The sequence below is a fragment of the Nanorana parkeri genome, unplaced genomic scaffold, assembly GCF_000935625.1.
Source record: "Nanorana parkeri isolate BGI_ZX_2015 unplaced genomic scaffold, ASM93562v1 scaffold158, whole genome shotgun sequence".
Classification (NCBI taxonomy): domain Eukaryota; kingdom Metazoa; phylum Chordata; class Amphibia; order Anura; family Dicroglossidae; genus Nanorana; species Nanorana parkeri.
Window position 1 is genome coordinate 1554403 of NW_017306426.1, and position 13179 is coordinate 1567581.

Consider the following 13179-nt stretch of genomic DNA (forward strand, 5'->3'; position numbering starts at 1 on the left):
TAATGGCCTTGGTGACGGTGAAAATGAAAAATTCCCAAATTTTGAATTGTCGCCAGAATAGGAATAAAGGGGAAATCTTCCAATGGAGACACTATTTCTGGTGACCATGGTGATAATAGGGATTTCTCTCATTTTGGAGAGATTTCTCCTGACTTCATGTTGTGGCTTTTGAACAGGAAGTGAAAGAAAATGTCTCAGATGGCGAAAAAAACACTGAAGGGTTCAAACTCTTTCCTACTCTATCCAAAATGAAAAGAATGGACTTTAGTTCTACTTTAAGTACAGCAGAGAAAATTCAGGTCACTGGGCTGGCTGAAATGTGTAGCAAAGCTATGTAATTCAGGACAGGATGGATAGAAATACAAATTATTTTGGCAGGTAAAGCAGCCTGGAGTAAGGCTTTAATGGTTCAGGTGTATCTTTGGTCAAAATGTAAAATCATATCTTTATTTTTATATCGAATTTCAAATATTTCTAGCCTACTCCTATTAATGTAAATGATCTTGAAGTCGGCAAACTTACTTTTTCCCCCACATATTTACTTTCTTTGAAAGCAGTGACACATATTCACTATGCCCTGTTATAATGTACTGATGCGTCACCCATTTCAAAGTGCCTGCTGCCTGTGCTACAAAGGAAATTTTCAAGAGGTATAGGCAGCACAGGAAACACACCATATGTGACTGCTTGCACAGCAGGTCCTTAGAAATCGAAAGTAAACCAAATAAATGAGTGGAGGAGAAACCGCCAAGCATGCAGGGAATCCAAGTCGCCGTTGAAAGTGAGAGCAGCCAGATAGACAACCGTCACAACTAGGGATGCACCGATATATCGGCCGAAAATGGCACTTTTGGCAAAATGCAGAAAGTGCCATTTTCTGGCCGATACAGCGGTGCATCCATTCTTTCTCTCCTCCCCGCTGGGCGCTGCTCTGTGTCCCAGCGGGGAGGAGAGAAACTGTCACAGGCGGGCAAGCGCTGCAGGAAGAGAGCGATGTGAGCGGCCGGCGTCTCTCCTGCCCGCACCGCAAAAACCTCCTGTCACAGATCGGGAGAGCGCTGTGTAGGCGGAGACAGCCAGCGCTGTCACAGGAGGCTGAGCTCTCCTCCCGCACCGCCCCGCCTCCTGTGACACCGTGTCAGGAAGAAGAGCGAGGTACAAACACTCAGCGATCAGTGGTTTCTGAGTGATTGTAAATAATTGAGGATATAGCATATTAACTATATCCTCAATTATGAATGAATGGGAAGTGATTTACATCACCTCCTGTTCATTCATAGTCGTAGTTATAGTAATCATACCATGTTCTCATGTTATGAATGAACAGGAAGACTCAGTATAGAGGATTCCTGTTCATTTATATCAGGGTCTGCAGACAAAGAGATTTAGGACTCTGTGTCCTCAATCTGTTTTTCTATTTTAAAAAGGGAAATATCAGGGGTTTGTTTAGACTCATAATATTTCCCCAAAGCCCCTAAATGTAAAGTTAAAAAATATTTAGTAAAAAATTAATGCATAAATAAAAATAAATATAAATTTTTTTAAAGTTTATAAAAAATAAAATATTAAAAAAATTAGAAAAAGTTAAAATAAAAAAACATTTTCGGTTTCGGCCTGACATTTTTTTAAATTTTGGTTTCGTTTTTGACATTTTCATTGCGGTGCACCTCTAGTCACAACATATAAGGAGATTTTTCAAGTAAGCTTATATTGGGCTGTCAACAATTACTATTGTCATAAGCACTGTAATGCTGTGACTCTGGATTTCCCTTAGGTGTACTTTTAAATTTAAGTGCACCAAAGGCACCAATATCATAAGGCTCCCCCTTCACAGCTGCCAATGGGGCTGATGGCATTTGTCTCACAAGTTCTTCCGTGAGACTCATGCAATCTGCTGCGGGCAGGAGTCGCTATACAATACAATGACAGTTGCCACCACCCGCAGCTCTTTGCAGCCTTCAATGATATGCGGACAACTGCACCTGGATACAGACTGTTTGCATCCAGGTGGAATTGTTCATGGGTAAGCACAGACTGCGCGGGGGGGGGGGGAATCAAGCCTGATTTAGCTTTAAAACAAATATATAAGAACAGTTTTAACTGACAATTTCACATACCACTATAGCTCTGCTAGAAGTAGGGGAATGACAACACTCTCCATGCAACTGCAACTACCTCCTCTCTGAATGACTGGTGAAGTAGCTAATGGCTACTCTCAACTTCCTCTCTGCTAAGTACCTCCACGTCTCTAACTGCACCCTTTGTGTGTTTGCTGCTTTACCAAACATTTCTGTAAAGCAAACAGATGAAACGGAGATCAATTGCAAAAACTGGAGAAAGCCTATCACGCTATAATGAATACATATAAACTTAAATAGAAATGATATTGTTAGATAGTGAAATAACAGTTGTAAATAGGTTTAGATTATTATTATTATTGATTTCTATAGAGAGAGCAATTGTTTGTACTTTAAATGCAGCTGAAAAGGAAAATACATTAATCAAAAGTAAGCAGGTACTGTAACATACATTAACCACTTAAACCAGCCGCTTTATAAAACCTATGACATGTTAATGGTCGAGTTAGTAAAGACGGCTTTTTCAAATGCTAAACTGTACTATATTTTCTTAATTATTTATGTCAATACAATAGTGAAGCTATACATACGACTTCCGATTAGGGTTGCCACCTGTCCGGGATTCACCTGGACAGTCCGGGTTTTGAATGCTGTGTCAAGGTTTCATGGCAGCTGAGACCCAGGCACAGGCAGACAGGGGCAACCAAAATTAATGATAGGGGCTACTGGCCCCCCACTGAAAATAGTCTTGACTGTGATATTTACATATGAATGGGTGGCACTATTTACATATGAATAAGCCGCGACTTATTCTCCCCCCAAAATTTCACTAGAGTGATCGTGTTTCGCTGAAAGAAAAGGTGGCAACCCTACTTCTGGCCCGGTGTGTTTTTTTTCATTACTTTTTGTTTTTACCAATAACAATCTAAACAATCACAAGCATAACTTCAATAGGGGAAGGAAATGTGTACCAGCAAAAGCATGGAAGCGGTTATTACTGACCTCCTTCTGAAAATGGTAGTTGCCTGGCTGTCTCTGGCCTCAATATTTCTGAAGTAAAGGTATGCAGATCAGAAAGGTTAGGAAATGTAAAAAGCATTGACACTACAGGAACATCATGACAGCCAGGAACTGATGGAATTATAAGGACATGTCAGCAATGGCAGCCTCAATGCCTCTTCAGTTAAGGTTTTCTTTAAAGATGAACTCCAGGCAAGCAGATAAATACAGCGATAAAATATATATATGGGTTTTTTTATGCCCGGAAGGGCAGATTTCTCTCTGCAGCAGTTAAATAATACTTTAAGGGCTTGTCCCTCCCCTTGCCTGTGACTGAACAGTGAAAAAAGCAACAACAAAATGATGAGCTCATCCCTGTTACTCCTCTTACAAGCATGCTCCTTGCAACACATGAACATTGATGTACAACTGGCTGCTTTTTTATGCAGCTTCTAACTCTCCCAGTCTGGGCTCTGCTGCACAGGGATGCAAGATACTGATACCAAGAGAAATGTAGGTTATTTACACTGCTTGCCATCAAAAATACATTTAATGATGTATTCATGAATACAGAGTTGCATTTATTTGTGTCTTTAATATCTGCCCGGGGTTCATGTTTAAAAAAAAAAAAAAAAGGTCTGCAGACTTGACTTGAGTCAGTGACTGAAAAAGTGCCAGTAGATCAGCATTAACATTCACTCATCTAGGATTTTGAGCTAGTAACCTATAGCAGCTCCCATATACTTCTTATGACAGGGTTAACTTAACCACCTCAATACTGCAATATAAAAAAAAAATGGCTAAGAGGTGGACGTGCATTTCTGAAGGGTCATTTACAAATGACTGCTTCTGCGTGTGCCAGGTGAGCGCTCAATGCCTGTGATTGAGCTGTCATCTGATAGCTCAGATCACAGGCAATATGTACAAAGCCTGTATACAGTCTGTCAGTTTAATACATAATTAACCACACAGCTAGTTTATGGTTTTCATTGGGTCAGACTTTCATAGAAAGAAGGAACAGTCAAGCAGAACCATTGTGTAGAACTGCAGAGGAAGCAGGGAGCAGGGCTTGCCTATGTATTGTGCAAATATGGCTGCCCACTGATAAGATCTACAAGTATATCAAAAACATTATAATTGAGAGTAATTGAGAAGTTCCCTATAAGTGACAGCTGAAGAAAGATCATGTGATCCCTTCCAATCCTTGCTTCTGTGCATGCTCCAACCATCACAAATTGACAAGTAATAAAGGGATCCCATGGTTGTCGGAGAAACACCGTAAGAATCATTTAGAAACTGCTGTAACACACCTTAACTCACACAAGTGTTCCTGCTGCTGGTGCCCACTTATCAGCAAGAAGATTGCTGAAGAGAGAACTCAACTAATCCTACAGCATTGCTCCTTGGTGCCCAAACCAGCCAGGTGTTACTCTGACAATGTTCCCTCACTGGGATTTTGCAGTGTTTTGGCTACAGAAGGAGCAGTGTTTGAATGACACCTTGCTGGTTCAGCCACCAGGAAGCGACGCTGTAAGAGCAGGTGAATGCCCTCTTAGTGATCCGATCACTTGCAAGCTGCCACCAGAAACAGAATCACTAGTGTAACATGGGACTTAATCTGAAATATAAAACTGTTCCAGCTTAAATAAAATGTAAATGTCAGGGTTTACCTGATTTCGATCTCGGGCACTTGTGTATCTGATCTTCTGTATGAAGTAAAATATTAACCAAGCCGAAGATATGATCATCAAAACGATGAATGAGATTGAGACGAAGACCAAAGACCCGCGACTAAAGCTCCTGTTTGGGCTACGTGATCCAACCGCAATAGCCATGAGGACAGAGATGTTCCTTTCAACGTAATTCAAGATTTCCCGTCCTGTGGACTCCGAGATCATGATGGCAACGATGTCACCTGTTCCTGTTATAGGGAAAGATAAAAGTAGGAAGTTGAGAAATTCGGTATCTTGTGATTTTTTTTTTTTTTTGACTAACAGTACATTTTTCAAAGATATGCCATCTTCACCAGGTCAAAGAAGCATTGATTGAGACAGATACTCTGACACAAATGTATTTCCTTTTTTCATAGATCCCTTTGTCACTACTTCCATCATAAATGCAAAAAACAAAAGGCTAAGGAAGCGATATTTTATGAAAGTTACCAGCTGATGAAGGTAATCTTGCCAGTGAGTGTTTATGCTATAAGGCATAAGTGCAAAATTAAAAGGAGAACTATGAGGTGAGTGCTTTTCACTCACCTCATAGTTCTAGCCGACCTGTGACAATGAGACTGTCACAGGTCGGCTCAGTAGATCGGGAGGTGAGCGAACACATACCGGCGTTTGCTCACTTCTCGATCCTGCCACGGCTCTCTGCCGTGACAGGGGAGGGGCTGGATTCCCCCCTCCCCGCTCCAATCCGCCAGCGCTGACTGGCGGATCGGACGGGGGAGGGGGTGGGTACAGCTGGCTCTGCCTCTAGATAGGCAGAGCCAGCTGTCACTCACGCAGCTGGGCGGATCCAGACATAATTGTCGGGATCCGCTTCAGCGTCTCAGTATACCGCGAGCAGTAGGTCGCGATGTACTGTGGCGTCTCAGTATACCACGAGCTGTAGCTCGCGGTATACTGAGCTTAGGGTGACGGGAGGACACTAGCTTGTGTCCTCCCGTTACCCTAAGGAGAACTATGGGGAAAAGCCTTAACCCCATAGTTCTCCTTTAATATAAAAATAAGGCACCCTCCTCCCCATCCGGCCCTCAAAAATCAGATTAGTGAAAAGAATCAGACCTCAGATGCAAAAGGGACTATACTGGATTTTCAAAACAAGAGCACAGCCAAAGTTCTATTTTATACAGTGGATGCGTCCTGTGGCCACAACGACTAAGTGATAGTCATCTATCTCCTCACTTACAGCAGATTGGCACCTCTGCTCGGACTCACAGCAGCCATGCTTGCAACTGCAAATAAAATAAGAGAGCAAGCAGACACCAGAATGGAGTTTGTTTGTGTCCACAAATTCAACCCTTCTGGAACACAGTCAACACTGCTGCCTGGAAATTCACAAACTACCCCCTCCAAATGGACTTTGTGGTTTTTCTTGTTTACAACAGCATACCTTGAAAATGTATTTAAAGTCCTGCTCCATCTGATCGTGAGGGCATTCACTTGCACCCCCCGTTCTGAAGATAAGTTCAGCCACCCTCCATTTTGCTTTGGTTGCACTATTAAAGTGAATTTGTCATTTTGCCCTTTCAGGTCAAAAAAACAGGTTATCTTGATAGTCTACCATCTCTGCTACTGATACTTACCTTCCATGTAATTTTCCATCCCCTCCTACCCGGATAAAAAAAAAAAAAAACTCTCTGTAAGCTCACTGTTGCTCTGCTCTGTGTCAGAGCTTACGACCCTGTGATGGTGTCTGGGCTAGGTGACAGGGCACACAGGCTATGCAGGAAGAAGGAGAGAGAGTCACAGACTCCCACATACCTGGAAGCACATTTTTGTAAGTGACATAGGCTGGGGAATGGAGTCTAGCACAGAGGAGACAGGATCTAGGGTGAATTACTTACTCTTGCCTGAATCAGTGAAGTGACAGGTTTGCTTTAATTAACAATATAATCTCTGTGTGGTAACTCAAAGAAATACAGAAGCAATGGTGCTTCCTGTGCCAACCACAAGGCTCATCTGCAGTCTTCCCAGAACCATGGAGCTTACCTTTCACACAGCTCTGTGCCATAAGCTTCTTTGTGACTTGTGAAGCTGGAAAGGTTGAAATGCTTTCAATCCTATAAGCTGAATGGTTCAGCCATTGTCTTAACCTAGCTAAGTCCAGCTTTTAGCCATCCTAATGACCTATCAACCCCCTCCTTTTTGTATTTTATTTCAATGTTCTTGTCCCAAAACCCTACACAATAAACAATAAAAAAAAAGCCATGAAGTGAATCTGAGCATTCACTTCTCTATACAAACTGTCTCCTTACTGTACCTTGTTAGGCAGCCGCCCAGGGCTCGATGAACCATTAAGTGATATAAGCATGTGCCTAATCTAGGGAAGGGGCACCACAGAGCTGTTCCCCTAGCTACGGTGAGGTTAAAGTGCACTTTAAAACAAAGTACACCTATCCTTTTCGCCACTTTGCCCTGAGCTAACCGATCTCAACCCCCCTTGTCACAACCTCCTTTTGATGTACATCATATGCCGCAAGTCCTCTCTCCTGGTCATACGGGCACATTAAAGCCTCATAGACTTCTACAGTATGGGGCTCATGTACCTTCATCCCTTGGAGATGAAGGTAGAGGAGGCCTACAGACTTCTTAATTATCATTTATCAAATAAATGATTTCCCTAATTATTTCTAAATGAAAAGCCTCGATCAGGTGATTGATTCTGATCCATGCCCAATCTGTTATATGATTAAAATGAAAAGGTTTTTAATTAATATAGTTATGGTTTCTGGCCTTAGGCTGACCTGGAAGAAAACTGAAGAAAGTTTATACATTTTTAAACTTTTATTTCACTTTGAGCAATTTTTTTAAATCTTGGGCACCATTGCTGGGCTGTTCTTAGAGCGTCATTTTCCTTCAATGCAACCCTATAGTAGGCCAATGTCTTTTGTTTCTCGTAAGCTCAAATACCTCCTTACCGTATAACTCTAGTAAAAAATACATTAACAGATTGTTAAACAATAAAAAATGCAGCTTTTTCTGCAATACTAACCTTCAATCCAAAACTGCCACCCCATCCCACCCACCCCCACAAACAGAACTTGTGTCTCAAGGCTAGATGACCTCGATCTTTTTAATTATGCCTTTATAATTACAGTATTGCATTCATTTGTGTATTTTATATCTGTCTAGAGTCAGTCTAATGCTTTTTGGACAACTAAAATGTAATTAACTGCCTCTTGTTTCTAAAAGTATCCACTAGCCCATATGTCCTAATGATCACTGACTGGTTTTGTCTTCCTTTTTGTTTATATAGGTCGGGGGTCGACAACGTTGGCACTCCTGCTGTGGCAAAACTACAAACAACCTGTGGCTGTCAGAGTCTTGCAATGCCTCATGGAACTCATAGTTCTACAACAGCTAAAGTGCCAAGGTTGCCTACCTCTGATGAAGGTTATTGAAAATATTTGGCCAAAGCAGCCGTTTTAGGTTTCAGGTACTATATAGGGGAAGTGTTTTAGCAAAGCAGTCATAAATTGGTGAACCGAATACGCTGAGAAAGATCTGTATGCTTGTGTTAGAAGAAGAGACTAGCAAACATTTGACAAGTATTAAAGTAAACCTGTCATAAAAGAAATGTGAAGGCCACTATTCTGTTGTAAAAATATTTGCTTTGCAGATAAGGAGCTTTCTCTGACTTGCTTTATCTTTTATAGAAATCCTTGACTCAAAAGTATTGAAACCAATGTGGAACAGCAAGACAACCAGGCAACTGGCATATTCCGCTTATATACAAACACAAGGGTTGTACAAAATGTTTTCTACCTAGCTACAAAGAAGACAAGTTAGAAACTAAATTCCTTTATTGCTTTTCAATATATTCCTCCTCAATTCGATACATCTGTTCCACTTGACAGGTAATGAAGAAATACCAGAGAAATAAGTCTTTGGAATGCTCCCCCACACAGATATTTTTTTATATCAGAAGAGGAAACAGTCACTAGGTGCTAAATTTGGACTATAAGATGGGTGGTGGACCAGTTCAAAGCCACATTCTCGCACTGCACCAGTGATAACATGCCATGTGTGAACAGAGTTATTTTTGTAGAGAACTTGGATGGCACGTGACAACTTGCAATGTTTTTTGTTCTTTATTATATCTTGTAATTGGTGCATGAGGGATGCATATCTATTTCCTGTCACTGCCTGCTTATGCTGCAAAGAATCCATTATTCACTATCACAGCGGCTACAGATGTTTCACTCGACAGACCACTGTAGTGCTAGCAAAAGGCAGCCCTATTACTCCTATAATAAAGGAGCCTATACAGTCTTGTGAAATAGGATGGACGCCCTCTTTGAATTGTATGGTTTTAAGTATCAGTATATAATAAAAATCATCTGGTCCTTAGCAGGTCTTAAAATTCGATAAATACAACCTCAGATGAACAACAACACATGACATATTACACCGTGTCATTATTTATTTTACAAACATAAAGCCAAAATGGAGAAGCCATGTGTGAAAAATCAAGTACACCTTATGGGTCAATAGCTTGTAGAACCACCTCTTGCAGTAATGACTTGAAGTAATCATTTTCTGTTTGACTTTATCAGCCTCTCACATTGCTGTGGAGCAGTGGTTCTCAACCTTTCTAGGGCCGGGACCCCTTGGTAACATTTGCCAAGTTGTGGTGACCCCAAATGGAGCGCTGGACTCCAGAATTAGTAAGGCGCTGGACTCCAGAATTAGTAAGGCCCTGGACTTGGGACTAAAAATAGAAGCGCACTCACAAGAATACAAGCCCTCCCCAGCCCCTGCTACCTGCTCTGTCTCCATGCAGCCTTCTCAACCCCAGTACTGCTTAGACACCCGCCTCCTGCAGAGCTATGGGAGGCAGGAAGACAGCAGCGGCTCTGAATAGAAAAGCTCTGCTGTACACACTTCCCGGCCACTAGATGTCGCTGCAGCGGCCAGGGAGTGTGTTTAGCGGCACTTTTATATTCACAGCCTCTGATGTCCTCCCGCTGACTGACACTGTTGCGCTAGGAGGAGGCTGAGGAGCCTCTCACCTAGCGCAGCAGAAGTGGATGCTGCGACCCCCTCAACAGTGAGTTGCGACCCACTTTTGGGTCGCGACCCACAGGTTGAGAACCGCTGCTGTGAAGGAATCTTAGTTCACTCTTGCTTCAATGTTGCTTCAGTTCATCGAGGTTTGCAGGCATTTGTTTATGCACAGCTCCCTTAAAGCGGACCTTTACACTCAAAAATCAAATTCTACCAATGTATAGATGTAAATGTAATAGAATGTAAATTCTATGTATAATGATTAGTAATAGCATAGACATGTCAGGTGTAAAATGCTGTGATTTTGAAATACTTGTACTTGTAGAGCATTGACTTCCTGCTTTGAAACTGCAAATGACTTCAGTTTGCCAAAACAATGCACACGGGATTGTCATCAGCAGAGCATTGCTAGGAAATCTCATCTGTAATCTCAGGAGATCTCAGGGTAAGGCATTTTCCTCCCCTGAGATGATGTGCATGGTCACATATCCTAGTCACATGTGCCAGAAATCCAGGAAGTAAAAGGAGAGCTAGTAATTCGCCCTTAGTAAACATGGCCACTGTCAGAAGAAAAAATAAGGTATGCAAAGAATACAAAGAAAAATAAGGTATGCAAAGAATACAAATACAATGCACTAATGCAACTTCACTCAGCCCTGTAACTATGCACTTCCCTGTGTCACAACTCACAGAGCCTGCTGTCTGAACTAAAACTCAATATCTGATCAATGTAACATTATCATTGCTTGCAGGAAACAATGCATGATAGTCTTGAAAAATAAAGATTCCATCACATCAAGCAGCAGGAAAAGGAGACACAAAGCACACTGGGAATCCTGGAAGTTGGTGAAAGTGATGGGCAGACAGAGGGCAGCACTCATTACATAATAGGGATTTTTTTCAAATAAGATTTGATTGCATTATCAAAAACAACTCTAGTATTTATTCCTATCACGGTGCTGATGTTATAACAGGATAGAATGTGCTCTGACTTCAGAACTCCTTGATATGTGGAAGGAATGGTAACCAATCACCAGGTTTGGGAGCTGAATGGAGAAATATAAAGGCAAAACTTTTTTTTTTTCTTCTGGTGCTTCAGACCAAAACACACTACACAGAGGGGCCTTGACAAGGCAGTGTGGCTTCCACATATTTTGCAAAAGTTGTGCAACTAAAACCGCAGTTTTTAACCCTTAAAGTTAGATAGTGTCATTTGTTGGGGGCTTTTTTTTTCCGGCTAGCTGTTAAGCGTGCTGGGATACCTTTTGCTTTTGTCTTGTTGAGCCTTGTCACACTTCAGGAAATGCACAACAATTCGCAGGTGTGAATGGGGGCTAGCACTCACAAAATGAATGAGGCATAGGGTGCTCAGGTCTTGCCTGAGGCTGAACACATGTTAGCTGCCCCTTGGGGAGTCCTCTGCTGAAATACAGAACAGAACACAGGCTGAAAGTTTGACTGATGCTGGATTGACATCTGTAGTGTACTGCATACATCATGGCTGTATTCCTGTAAATATATTTTATGCAACAAAACTTCTTAACTGTAAAGATTTTCTTTTAAGCAGAACAAATTAAAATGAGGCGGTAATATGTATCTGAACATTATACAGCAAGGCTCGCTGGATTTGTAATGTTACAATCATCACATAATTGTATAAAAAGCTTTTGAAGATTACATTCTATGTGCCAGTTCGGCTGTGCAAGTAAGAGCCTGGCTACAAACATTAACTGCTCCATTAGGTACAGAAGAGTTCATTTTGAATTATCAGGAGTTATTTTTCAGATTGACGGCGGTTAAAGAAGAAAAATGATTAACCCTGAAAGGACACTCTCAGCTTAGAATTCATTAAAATGCATCATTAACAGGCAAAAAGAACAAAATTTACATATAAATATTCTACTTTTACCATCTAAATAGTATGCAAATTAAAACGAAAATGCTTTTTGGAACACAGCTGTCATGTATTCTGAAAAACCCTTTTACTTTCGGGAACTGTGAATCAAAACAATCTCTTTACAGACATTTTGATCCTTGCCTCCCCAGGTTTTCATTTTCACTCACCAAGAAAAAAGCAAGGATGACTCGGCACACAGTCACCCATTCAGTAGCTGGAATTAGATGACATCATCTTCTTGTACTGCTGGCTGATGCTTTTCACAACCTCACAGCTCACAAGTCATGGCTTAAAGGCCAAGTCTTGCACACTCTCGGACTCTGCAATCCAACGCCAGTCCTCTTCCAGGTTAAATGATGCCCAGACTCATTCAACCAACCTACTGGACTTGAGGACATCATAGACCTCCCCCAGGGTACCCCCACACTTGCAGTATAATAATGACATCATGTAGGCAGCGCTCTCACTGAGGACACCCCAGTGTCCCAGAAGCAGATGACCTGCATGGTCATAGGACTTTTGAAAAACAAAATGATTTAAAGTAGTATTAAGGACTGGGCTTTTTTTTACCTTACTGCATTCTCTGCATTCTGGTAAAAAACGTCCAGAACCTTTTTCTCCCCCAGATGGCAGAAGTGTTATAAATTTCGATAATATTTTGATTCCTGTCCCAGTGACACTTGTATCCCCCTCTCCTAGTTTCTGCACAACAGAGGCCAGAATTGAAGGGAAATTGTATTTTTCCTTAATATACTACACATTGTGTTTGGGTAAGTATGATGTATCCAAACAAAGTCAGATCTTTAGGGTCCATTAGGGTCAAAGACAGAAACAGAAAGACAGAAACAAAAAACCTGAGATAAATTTTAAAGCAGAACTCCAATCACAAATTAGATACAAATGAATTGATCATTAAAAGATAAAATAATAAAACTTTTGCTTTAATGTTCATTCCCTGCAGTACTTTTTTCTGCCACTAGATGTCATTAATCTGAAAAACAGCATAATACAATTTACTTCCACTAAACCCGGGTCTTCCTGGACCAGCCCCAGCCCGTAAATGAAATGTAAGTGAAAGGAGAACAGTGTTGAGCTCATCTGTCTGTAATTCTGCCTTCTCTTCCTGTCGACATGCTTCTTGCCAGCACATGAACTGACTGGCTCTTTGTACTGTGACTTCCTACAGCTGTGCTGTATAGGGACTGCATGAGGAATACCAGGTCAAATTCAGGTACCTACACTGCTTAAAAAAAGTACAATTATTGATATATGATATAGTAGTGACTGTCAGTCGCGGCTCCCTGAAGGGACTCCCCGCTGGAATACTCCAGCGCTGACTGGAGGAACGGACGGGGAGGGGGCGGGCACAGCTGGCTCTGCCTCTAGATAGGCAGAGCCAGCTGTCACTCACGCAGCTGGGTGGATCTCGACAGTAATGCTGGGATCCATCCCGGCTGCGGCAGTCTCTGTA

General features: G+C 41.6%; 1 protein-coding gene across 3 annotated transcripts in view; it reads right to left on the minus strand.

Annotated features, from left to right (window-relative positions):
* Nucleotides 1-13179, minus strand: part of RNF130 (ring finger protein 130) — a 240657-nt gene that overhangs the window by 115044 nt on the left and 112434 nt on the right. For all 3 annotated transcript variants that reach the window (XM_018554435.1, XM_018554436.1, XM_018554434.1), the window contains exon 3: nucleotides 4748-4998. In XM_018554435.1, coding sequence (XP_018409937.1) covers nucleotides 4748-4998 — 251 coding nt within the window. The remainder of the gene's footprint in view (nucleotides 1-4747; nucleotides 4999-13179) is intronic.